A 12,568-nucleotide genomic window follows, 5' to 3' on the forward strand; every position below is an offset into this window, starting at 1 on the left:
GATAAACATCCAAATTTCTCTTGAAGGTGTTCAATGTAGGTGCTTGAACCACCTCCGGTGGCAGGCTGTTCCAGACCTTGGGGGCTTGGACAGTGAAGACATTCTTCCTTATGTCCAGCCTGAAATGGTCTTGCTGGAGTTTATAACCATTTGACCTTGTCATCCCTTGGGGCGCTCTGGTGAACAATCATTCCCCCACATATTGCTGAACACCCCGATAAACTTATAAGTGGCCATCAAATCACCCCTGAGCCTGCACTTTTCCAGGCTAAAGAGCCCCATGGCTCTCAGCCTGTTGTTGTAAGGTCTGTTTTCCTGACCTCTGATCATGCGTGCGGCTCTTTTGGCTCAAGTGATGCCTGGGACTGAGCATCACACAGCAAAGCCCCAGCTGAGTTATCACATCCTCTGGTTCGGCACTTCCCTGGGTGCGTCACTGGAATTTCTACATCCATGTCTCCTGCTCTTGTGCCTTAAAGAGCTGAGTCCCTCTATGATTCTTTGCCAGTGAATTGCGAGAAAGTCTGTCTGTCTGGAAGGAGGAATTATGGGAAGGTCCTGGAGGATGACTGGCACCCAAGCCATTTAGTCTACATCCTCAGTGCAGTGAGTGGAGCCAAGGGAAAGCAGCACATGAACTCCCAAGCCTCTGCTCAACCCCACTGGGCCAGGTAGTCCAGGGTGGAAGTTCACCATACAAGTGAGGGTTGTGTGTGTGGACTGAAAAGGGGAGGGAGACCAGAGACAATCACCCCTGGGTGGGAGCCCAGCTGAATTCTGTAGAGAGCATGCCATTAGGGGCCTTATTTGCAAGTGAGGACACTAGTACTTCCCTACCTCCCACAGCTGTTGTGTGGAGAAACATATTAAAGCCTGTAAAGTTTTTAGGCACTACACCATAGGGCCGTGTTAGCACCTCAGGCAGCCAGGTATACCAGTCTCCTCTTCTGGCCATTAGAATAAAATTGTTAAATTCATGTTGGGTTTGTGTTGGGGCTTGTGAGACCGCACCCTTCCCAAGAAGAGAAAACACCCAGCAGTTGCATGCCAATGCAATTTTATTGCTTTCTACACATACAGGTGATACAGATGCATACACAGTATGCAAACAGCCCATGTGGCCGGTCCCAGCAGCGGGAGAAACACACCATCCATAGTGAATGAAACTGCTCAGTAGAGAATAGTCCATTGTAATAATGAACACAAGGAAAGAGCAAATCTTACAGTCAAAATGTATAACATTGAACCACCAAACGTCACGTGTACATTCTTTTCTCTTTAATATAAAGCATTAAGGCATCATTTTCCTAAACAGAAAAAAGCAGCAAATGGTAGAAATACTCCACATAGTTTTATCTAATGACGCTGTCTAGTCCTAATGAGTGAAACAAGGGGAGAGTGGCAGCTATGAAATTATCTTGGCTGCTGTACAAGCTGCAATCAGACAGAGGAAGTGAGATTTAGAACACTGTGCACCAACACCAAGTTAGTGGATTCATCCTACATTATGAATGAGTGGGTAAACAAGGCAAGGGGAGGAAAGAGGAAAGCTTTTACAGGCATGAAAAAAAAAAAACAAACAAACAAAATCAAAGAGTGCTCTCCTATGGCAACTGCTATCTGTTACAATTTCACCATGATTGTAACACTGACAACATATAATCACCTACAAAAACCTCCTTCATTATGAAGACACGTGCCCCCAAATGGGGTGCCTTGCTGTGCCCTGCTATTGCTGACATCTGCACAGCTTCAATACCACTCAACAGAATACATGAACGCTTTCCCGAGGAACCCATATGAGCCTGGAGAGTCACAAGTATTCCATTCTTTCCATACATAAATAAAAAACAGGGGAAATAATATTCCCTACAGTTGAGAGGATCAGGATTGGACTGTCAGATGCAGTCACCTCCTTCCTCTGGAATAAAAAAGGCAAATGTCCTGAGAGTCCAGTCTACCAGGGTCTCCAGAGCGTGCCGCTGTTTTTCAAAGACACTTGCTTTGGGGCGTTCTGGTTGGAGTGGGGGGAGACGCTCTCAGGAGCAACAGTCTGACCCTTCTGGAAGTGGCTCAGGAGCTTGGTCTGCATTTCAATCTGGACTTTATGGAGAGACAGAAAGTGGAAGGCTTCTTGCAGGCACCTGGAGTAGCCTTCCTTGAAATCAAACTGTGAGTTTTTATGGAAGGCTCCCACAGCTAGAGAAGGAAAGAGGGGAGGAGAAAGAGATAGTGAGTTAGATTCAGTGTTCAGGTCAGGTCACTGTCCAGAGCTCCATGACGCCTGGCAGGGCTGAGCACAGAATGAGAGAAATGCCAAGCCCAATACTTACTCTTTATCTGTAGCTGGCTCTGCTGCTTCAGGTAGCTGACAGTCATCTCCAGGATGTCGGCTTTTTCCAGCTTGGAGTTGGGCTGGTGTCTCTGGAACTCTTTCTCCAGCAGGACTTTCAGCTGCTCGATACTGCTATTAATGCGATCCCGGCGCATTTTCTCCACCACCGGCTTCCTTAGCTGCGAAAGGACAAAAGATTTGCTTAGGAGACCTCAGGAGTACCAAAGTAGCATGGTCCAGATCCACAGCTGGCATATGCGGGCATTGAAATAAAGCCGCATATGTAGGCATCGAAATAAAGCCACAGTGCTTTGCACCAGCTGAGGATCATTCCCATCTGTTTCAGTGCAATTGTAAACAGCACAGCCTGTGCCTCTACTTACTTTGTTTTTCTCTTTTGGCGTCAGCAGGTTGTTATGCTCTATAAAAACAGTGCTTGGGGCCATCTGTCCAAGGGAGGAAAGTCTCTACAGTGCTGAAATGCAGTGGAAATGTGCTGCTGGAAGCTGTGTCTGCCTGATATTTATAGTGAACAACCTCACTGAGAATCTGTGGGTCTCTGGCTTGGTTGAGTTTCCCACACTCTAGAGCCAATCAGAGAGATAGGCAGGACAATAGGAGAAGCAGCTATTCTTGCATGCTCCATTGGCAGTGAATAGCCTACGGATAATGACCTTCTCCCAGATGAGCAGGTGGAGAGTGTGGGGTACATGGAAGACTGGGATCAGAATTGTGTGTCAGAAGCTGGGAAAGAGCTGGCCTTCAGTAAGAAAAGGCTGCTGACTAATGCCGCAGATCAATAGCATTCCGGGTGCGGACAATGTGGAGTTCACATACATTTGTGGAGGTAGAGGCCACTGGCTGATGGCGGGAAATAAGCTAGTCTGTGCAGAGGAGTATGCGCATCTCTTCTGAGAACACACGCAGGCACACGCACACAAGCAGACCCCCACTTGTGCATGCACAAGCACATGGGCACACACACAAGTGGTTTGCTAATTCCTCAGAACAGGGAGATTTATCTTAATGACTTAATACCGGTTTTATTTTTCTACAAGGTGCCGATTCTGAAGTTCTCTCTTAACTGACATCAGTGGGAGTTATATCCAGGAATGGGTTTCCTCTTCTGGCTTGGTGTAGTCAGTTCATTACTCTGCTGGAAAACACAGCTATCTGGAGCATTAGCTAGTGGTTAAGTGAAAGCCTGAAAGTCAGATCTGTACCCAGCTCTGCTCAAGTCTTGTGATACTTTGCAAATAATGATATTATGCAAATAATTTTACATTATTTGTCACTGCTTCTTCATGTGGGAAAAACAGATATAACACTACTGGACATATCTGCTTTCAGAGATATGCAGGAGGTATGAAACAGGAACTTTAGTGTGTGCTGGATATTGGGCAGAATACTTTTGCATGTATACAGCTCCCCCACCAAGCACCTCAAAAGTATTCTGAGCATTTATTCAACCTCACACCATGCTCCCTCTTTCCCCAACATGAAGCAGATTTTATTGTTTTCATTGCACCTATGGGGAAACAGAGACACAGAGCAAGGTCTAGCTGTAAGTCAGTAACATGGCTGCAGAGAGAACCCAGGAGTCCTGATACCGAGTTTCCAATTCTAGATTGCACCCCACACTAGGACTTGGTTCAATTGGCAGTCTCTGCACCAAGGGAGACCCAGAACTGGCAAAGGAAGGAATGCTGCTATTGAAGACATAATGATACGTTCTCAGGGCTGCACTTGGCCTGCCTGCATTCCGCCTGCCTCTGGGTCTATGCACGCATCACTCACTTCACTGAACTCTGAATCGACTAGCATGAAGATAAACAAGTGTTAAAGGGAAGCAGACTGATTTCTGTACTGCTGGGAGGTCTAGAACTATGCAAAATCAGACCGATAGAAAGACTGCTCCATTTACATTGTCAGAAAGCATTACAGCATAGCTTGGCTGTCTGGAAACCAGATTTTCCAGAGTCTCTTCACTTTGCTTCTCCACGCCTCGATATCCCTGTCTGTGATACAGAGACAGTAAAGTCCTGTATTCTTATCAGAATGATTACATCACTTAACATGTGTAAAGCACTGTAGTATCCTTCAAAGGAATGGAAACAATGTTAAATCAAACTGTATCTATATTCATATTCCTTTTATGCATGTCTATACACATACAGGTTACATGTGTGCATGTTTTTTCATTGGCATACACATACACGCCAATGCATCTCGCTAGCTAATCGATCTCCCACTCATTTATTCTTTAAACCAGGTAAGGCTTAAGTGACCTCTTCCAGGATCTGCTTTTTCATCCCCCATTGTCCTGCCCTTGAATAGGCTCTTTTCTTTTGTACAGAACGGCAGCTGTTGAGCTCTGAGTCTTTTATGTCAAGTTGTGGGAAAGTTTTCGTGACACCATCTCACATGTTTCTCCCAAAGCTTGAGGATTATCTGAGCCTGTGTAATGCCACATCCCAAGCCCCATTACCTGCTCTCCTGCAGCCCTCGCAGGGAGATCCTCTCAAACAGAAAGTCTTGAGCAGCAAACTTATTTCTCAAGCTAATTAATCAAAGACACATAGGAAGAAATATGTCCCACCCAGCACATGAAATGAACAGCTTTGCTTGTTTCTGGTTTGCAGAGGAGCTAAAAACATGCTACCAGAGCAGCCGTAAATTCTTCCTACTATATCAATCATGTGTACACACATTCCAGGTTTTAATTAAACAAAGTGTCCTCAAGTCAGAATCCTCCTCACCCCACCAGCATGTCTGCCATAACAACTGGTTTTACAGTGATCAGGTTTTCCATGCTCATCCTTATTTGGTGGTACCTGAGTCCTATGAGTTTTCTTGACTAGTCACAGGACTTATTTTTGTGACAGACAAATGAGCTATGCATTAGAAGAGATGTGCGGAGGCACAGGTGAGTTAGGCTGCATGTGTCCATTTTCTGTCCCTGTTTGGGATTTTGGGGGATGTCTCTGAATACATGCCTGTAACACAGGAAACTGCTGTTTGATTAGGTTTTCACTAGCCAAATCCTCCAAGTTGTTTAGCGTACTATCAAGGGGGAATAGAGTCACACTCACCTGGTATAAATCAGAGCACTTCTACTGAATTACTGGAGCAACGCTCATTCACACCAGCCAAGTCCTTCACATGGTGTTTTTTAAGGCACGTGCCCTATACATATAATTTGCACACAATAATTTTCCTTCAACACCGCAGGATCCAAAGCAAACTAGACATTAAGGTCAAATTCTGCCATACCATGATGATGCTCTAATCTAAGTCAGCAGTAATTTTGCTCAATTAAAAAGAACACATTTGGCCTCCCTAACAGCAAGCATATTACCTGTGTCCTCTTGCAGTCCATTAACTGCATGGGATGCAACTACTTCATGTTCCCAAATGAGCTGCCAGGAAGTCCTGGAGAAGAAATACCCTTCCAGTCATGAGTTTGGGTTTATTTTTCTGCAGACTTCAAACCTGAGGGACCTTGTCTGCTGGAGCCATTTGGTAACTGTAGGGTTGGGCACTGAGACTAGGAACCAGGAGTTCATAAGTTTGGTCCTTGACTTCAACAGGCCTTAAGCAACGCAGTTAACCTCTTTGTGCCTCAGTTTTCCTACCTGTAAAATGGAAATGTTAGCAGTAATAATGCCACTGTTGTCTGTCTCAGTGAATTGTTTTGGGTTTATAATAATTTGCAAAGCAATGCATGATGGTAAAACACTGCAGTAATCTCCTAGGTTGACAGATTTTCCTTTGCTCTTTCCCCTCTCTCAGAACCACTTTTTTTTTTTATCAGAAACACTAGGAAAAAAAGACCTAGCCTCAGGGAAATACATTTTTAAAAACTGCTTGACTGTTTTCTCTGTGGATTTGCAACGGGTGAAGGTCACTCTCTCATGACACAGACACAAATTACTCTAGCTTCGAAATTTTGTTTGGAAACCCCAAAGAAAAGCAACGAACCAAATTCACTCCTTGTGCAAGACCGCCGGAGATAACGGAGGTACATCAGGGGCAACGACTTTGGCATTAAGTAATGATCCAACACCAGTGATTGCTTTCCACTGGATCATGTACACCAGAGGCAATGGAGGAGAGGGGCTGGGTAGAAAGGGAGACAAGTTCTGGCCCTAAGAGCCTAGCTCCAGGTACCAGGCCTGCAGTGTGAAGCTGATAACAGTCCTCCTCCTAAACTTCTGCCAGATGTTACTTTTTCAAAAGACTTAAAGGAGCTGTACTTTCCCAAGTCTTCAGAGCTAGTCACTGCTCCCCTTGCTTCCCTTCGGGTAACTGCTACCCAGATGGCCTTTTGGGAGAAGGGTTTCCCACTGAACACAATGCAAAGTCAAGCACCATCGCTAATGTGGTTTGTAATCAGGCACACTTCCTTTGTGAGGAGAATGAATATCGTTAAGAAATGGTGTGGGAAACTGGGAGACATGCACACTTCCACAGCCATATGGTAATCAGCCACTTACCGTGCTAGGATGCTCAGGAGAAAGAGAGAAGCCAAGATGATGCTTGAGGGATGGAAAAGGCACCAAGACCTTGGGATATTTTCACACAGCTAGCCCTGAATTCTGGAGACCTTGCTGCAGGAGTGGCAAACAGGGCCAAACTCTTACAGCTTCTCATTGGTGAAAGCCTTATTGAAGCAAATGGGAATTTCAGCCCATGTAAAGCCTGAGCAGGACTCCTGGATTTGACCTGTATATGTTGCATTTCCAGGGATATAATCTGATGTCATACTGAATCTATACTGATACTCATACTGAATCGTACTATCTATAATCTGAATCTATACTAGAGATTCAGCTCTTCAGTAAAATCGTCCAGACTTACGCCAACAAAACTAAAAATCCATGTTTGGGATTGGGCCTGATTAGCATTTTCACTGGTATCAGCTTCCATCCAAACAGCTCAAAGCACTTCAGAAGCAGTAATAAGGCTAATAAGGCAGGGAAACATCCCTTTCTACAGCTGGGATAACTGTGGACCGGAAAAACTAAGGCCCTATTTTTCTTGTGCGCACTTACCGCACAAGTCTGAATACACACTAGAGGCTTGCCACATGCAGGTAGCCACAAAGATCCCTCCAAATATGGACAGTAAAGCAGAAGAGTAAGACAGGCAGAGAAGTGAGCATCTAGTCCCCCGTCACTTTCAGAGGTCATGTGGGATACGATAGCGGATGGCAATGCACCCGTCTCCAATGGCCCTCAAAGCCACCTTTCTTCCTTGCCACAGACGTGTGAAACCCCTCAAACCAGGCCACAGCTCCCACTGCCCACACACAGTAACCACTTTGCTGCAGGTCACAGCCCTTGGTGCATCTGGGGTCAGAGCATGGTTTTGCATTGGCAACTTCCCCAAAAAGGTGACTCAACTTGATCACATTTACAATGTCCTGTGGTTTTGAGATGTCTGGGAGTGGAGGTAATCAGCAGTCTCACTGGACCACAAAAGAGAGAGCAAGCCCCTTGACACTTGCTGCTGCCAGCACCGTTCCCTGGGGAAGGTGATATGTTTGTGCAAACATTTTACCCTGTGACAGCGACACACGGCAGCGCTGACAGAACTGTAGGGGTTTGGGATCAGCTTGTAGCTGGAGCAGGGGACTGGTAATGGAGACTCCTGGGCTCTGCCCGTCACCCCCTGGCTGGCCAGATGCAAATAACTTCAGTCCTTGGTGCCTCAGTTTCCCAATCAGTAAAACAGAGGTGGCAACACTTCTCGGGGCATGCACAGGACTAGGCTCACTGATAGTTACTAAGTGATTGGAAAGCTGTGGATAAAAGGAGTGACAGACCTATTCAATTCTTGTGCTGCTTTGGCTTCAGCTCTTCCTGTCATTAAGAGCTATTGGAAAAAGTTGTGGTGAGGAAGCCATCACTAGTGTGAGGGAGTTCACTGGTTTCGCAAAGCCTGCAAACCACACACCACCAATCTCTGGCATATTATCTGTCACTTCCAGGTTTCCATCTGTACAGATAGAGAACACTCCTGCAACACACCTAGAGGACCGTGTTCCCTGGGAACAGTTTAGACTCACCCCAGGTCTGAACATAGCTTTGCCTCTAGGATGCATGAAAGGATGGTGCGCAAGCTTTGCAGATGTTCTGACTAAAGCTAAGCAGCCATACCTCACAAGGACTTTTAAATTAGACTGGACAAGGCACTACACAATGCTGTGTGCATGGATCGCACAACCTAAGGGCCCAGCTCAGCTCCTTTGAACTCAATGAGACAGTTTCTGTGGGCATTAATTGGTGCTGCAGAAACCCAGGGTCTGCTCCTATGATTCATATTCTGTGCCCTTTTGCCCTAATTATCCACTGTGCTGCAGCTTGTCAGAGATGGGGGCTTAAGTATCTGCCAAAGTTCCCAGTTTCAAACTATGGCCATTTCTGTTCATGCACAGAAGCTTCCTTCGGGGGGTGGGGGGTTCAGTGGATTTTTCCTCATGCAGTTTCTTATAATCTGATTTTTCTTTCTGTCATTCCCTCCCCCCTGTCTGCTACAGGCAGATGTGGGGCTGAGGACAGGAGTGTGTTACAGACCCTCAGACTGTGTGAGTTTGGAGTTCCTCTGAGTTTCCCACACTGCTTCTCTATTCACAGCATTCAGGCAGAGGATAAAGGAAGTGTGCCATGCTACAAGCTGAATTAGAAATGGTGTTTGACTTCCCTTTGTACTTCATAGAAGCCCTGCTCTGGGTAGACCATCTGCATAGCACTTACTATGGAAAAAACCATTGATCAAGGTCTGTCAGCCCAGCTGGGGGAACTTGGGAAAGTAATTCCCTGTGCCACTTCAGTTCTTTAGGGCTTAACATCTGGCTCAGGAAAAGAAAAAGGTTGATGGTTTAAACAGTCTTGCTCCCTTTTAAGTTTTGGATGCTGCTGTGAGACTAGATGCTGCCTTCTGAAATCCTGATTTTAATAGTATGGTGAGCATTCTGACATTAAGGAATAAGACACAGGGCTTTGCACTTACAGAGTGCTTTACAAATACCAGCAAATTAATTCTAAGCACTCCCTAGTGAGATAGGGGAATGTAATTAGCTGCATTTTTCACAGAGAAACTGAGGTAGAGAGGCTGAGGCCAAGGCATCCCAAGGCAGCTGGTGGTCCTTCCATTTCTGGGTGCCTGGTTTGGTACCCCTTGTTTGCAGACACACTAAGGACTTTTTTCCCTTTTGGTTAGGTACTTCACATTGCTGAAATGAGAGCCAAGGCACCCAAATTAGTCGCCATTTTGGAAACTTTTGGACCAAGTGACTTGTTCAAGCCCCTGAGTAGAGTTTACGTCAGATTTGGAATGAGAAGGCAGCAGCTTCAAAGTCCAACAACACCCCTCTTGGGCTTCCATAATGCATTCAATCAAAAATGGGTTGGCTCATGGGCTTTGCTCAGTGAGCTCAGCCAGCTCAATTCCGTCTTGACATACAGCTGTCCTAGGTCCTCAACCAGACCTGTCAGCACTTTTCAGTCCTACCATTCATCCCTACACCTGGGGATTGGCACTCTGTACTGAAATCTGGGAAACCTGTTAGCCAGATCACAAAATGTGTTTCCACTAGAAACTGGCCTGAGAACACTGCCTGGATCAGAACCAGTGACTTTGAGGTGAAAAGACACACATCCTATTTCAGGCCCTAAGTCTGCAGGGCCATTTGCACCTACTGAGCTTGGAGTGGACTAGGGCTTCCCATGAGGAGGGCTTCAGAGGTCTGTCACTCCCTGAAAGCAGCATGCCTGGCTTTCTCAAGGGCAGCCTGCCAAAAGTGCCTACCGAGCAGGGGCTGCTTGTTGCCACAATACTTATGTTGAAGGGAGGAAGAGCAGGACACTGCCTGACCCTAGGCTCTGTCCTTGCACACGGCTCTGTCTTGCACACCCCATGAGGCCGAACTCCTGGAATGGACAAGGCCTTTCAGTGCACGGCAAGTAGCCGTTCGTATGCACAGCGTGCAGGGACAGGCTCTAAAGCAGGTTTTCCGGCTTTTGACAGCTCTTCCTGCAAAGCAGCCAGCTGCTCCTAGCAGGCGTAATCTCCCTGCACTCATGCCAGCGGAGCACGCCACAGATGTTCGCGGGTCACACAAAACCCACCTGTCCAGCACGGGGAAGCTGACACCCAGCTCCAGGCACTCTCACAAGACACACTTCCATTGTTCAATCTTGTGTGGTGACTGACAGCCACTGAGCATGAGAAAGTGCAGCCGTGCAGGAGCTCACATGCTGCCACTGAGAGGGGCTGGGGGGAACTGATGGAGATTTGAGAGAGGAGAGTGATTTGGAAGAAGCAGGTTCATGTTACAAGCAAACTTGTCCCAGAGGTGGGATTAATTAATGCAGACTAACAAAACAGCAAGGAAATAGGGAGCTGAAGTGCAGTACTTTAAAGATCCGAATCATGCACCTGGAGGATAAACTCAATTCTTGCAGAGGAACAGATCGGACTAGTGCATTCATGATAAATGTCATTCGCAGCCCTGTAATAACTCTGCATGCTATTTGGGGATAGAACCCCAAGAGTCCTGGCTCCCAGTCTGCTACTCTGTATTATTAGCTCTGTAGAAAGCCTTTCCATCCTTCAAGTGCTCTGACAAAACCATGGTGCCCACTCTCATGATTTCATTCGGTGACTTTTTGTATAACATCCCCAGTCATGAGATTGTAGGAGAACCTCAGCCTCCAGTTCTAAAAATATTAATATTAAATTTCTAGGCTTCACCACAGCTTGCCAACACCCAGAAGACAGGTCTCAAGAGCGTTTGGGGGGGTGGGGTGTACTGTGCATGCTTCAATGCCACATTTTCTGGGTTTGGTGTGTGCAGAATGGGGAGAGGAAGGGTGGAGCAAATTCCACAGTGGTTTTGTAATAGAAACCACCTGGCAAGGTCCCACATATTGACTGATAACATAAGCCAAAGGGATACTGCTTAGGACATCTCCTCCGGCAGAATTCCTTGGTGGATGAGTTGCTAATATGGGTAATAAGAACATCCCGTTCCATTAGGCAGGCTCTAATATGACATGGGATTTAAGCCTCAGGATACGTATGCCTTCAAGCTTCAAGACATTTAGCCAACTTCCCAAAAGCAGGTCTATGCAGACTCTGGGGATTGAATGGAATAATTTTCCCTCTGTTTTTCTCAACAGGCCAAGCTGAGATCCTGAAGACAACTCTGCTGTGGAATACAGGGCTTGACCCTGCTTCCAATTAAGCCAGGGGTGGGCAAAATGTGGCCCGGGGGCCGGATGCAGCCTGCCAGGCCATTCTATCCAGCCTACGGGGCCCCTAAAAAATTTAGAAAATTAATATTTATCTGCCCCTGGCTGCCTATCATGCAGCTCTCAATGGCTTGTCAAAACTCAGTAAGCGGCCCTCTGCACAAAATAATTGCCCGCCCCTGAATTAAGCCACTGGGTCTTTGCCAGTGGCTTCCTTGGGAGCTGTATCAGGACATCTAGAACCAGATGGCTGCCTGCTGGGATCCTGCCCAGGTCAGAAGTGCCTCTGAGTCCTTACTATCCTGCAGCTTTCCAGTCCCTTGGGAAATGATTTGGGTCTCAGTCCAACACCTTCAGGGACAGGCAGTCATTTCACTGACAGCACCACTACCATTGCCTTAATGTGATGTCTGGGGACCTGGCAAAAGGAAGAGGCAAGAGTGGTCATAGCTGGACATAAGCCCTAAATTTAACTTTACAGAACAGATCCTACCACCCTCCGCTCATGGCCCTTAGCCAGTGTGGTGGTTGGCCCACTGCTGGCTGTGTTTCTGTGGATTGCAAAAAGGCACCATTCATTTTGGCTGCCAACCTGGCACCTTTCTCTGAAGCTACTTAAAGTAAAGTGGTTGGGGAATATCTATATTTCCTCAAATTTTCTTTTTGAAGGGGCGGGGAGATAAATATATAATGTGGCAGTTTGGACAAACTCCCGTCCTAGGGCAATGTGTTCCTTTGAGACATAATTGATTCCTGCCATCAGGCACCAGCCTGCTCTCCCTGAGGGTCAGCGCTTTCCCACATCCAAACCCATTATCCCACAGCCCCTGCCTTTTGCACAACACACTCCGGCTATTCATGTGCAAAGCAGCTGTAATCCCCAGACCTTTCAGAGTCAATATACCAGGAAATAATAAATCCCTCTTGTGCACCCTTGAATATACTGAGAGGTGATGGGGAGGGGGTGGGAGGGGTG

The 12,568-nt window shown here is 46.6% G+C and overlaps 1 protein-coding gene across 1 annotated transcript; it reads right to left on the bottom strand.

Moving 5' to 3' along the window:
• Positions 1–1,040: 1,040 nt before the first annotated feature.
• LOC109293634 (transcription factor HES-5-like) lies at positions 1,041–8,016 on the bottom strand. The gene is made up of 3 exons (XM_019511669.1): positions 2,719–8,016; positions 2,334–2,514; positions 1,041–2,199 (listed from the first exon to the last, which is right to left on the bottom strand). Exons 1-3 carry the CDS (start codon positions 2,779–2,781, stop codon positions 1,958–1,960), a joined length of 486 nt encoding a protein of 161 aa, XP_019367214.1. The 5' UTR covers positions 2,782–8,016; the 3' UTR covers positions 1,041–1,957.
• Positions 8,017–12,568: the final 4,552 nt, after the last annotated feature.

Source organism: Gavialis gangeticus, unplaced genomic scaffold, assembly GCF_001723915.1.
Source record: "Gavialis gangeticus isolate Ggan-Ray unplaced genomic scaffold, GavGan_comp1, whole genome shotgun sequence".
In the NCBI taxonomy this organism is placed as follows: Eukaryota; Metazoa; Chordata; order Crocodylia; family Gavialidae; genus Gavialis; species Gavialis gangeticus.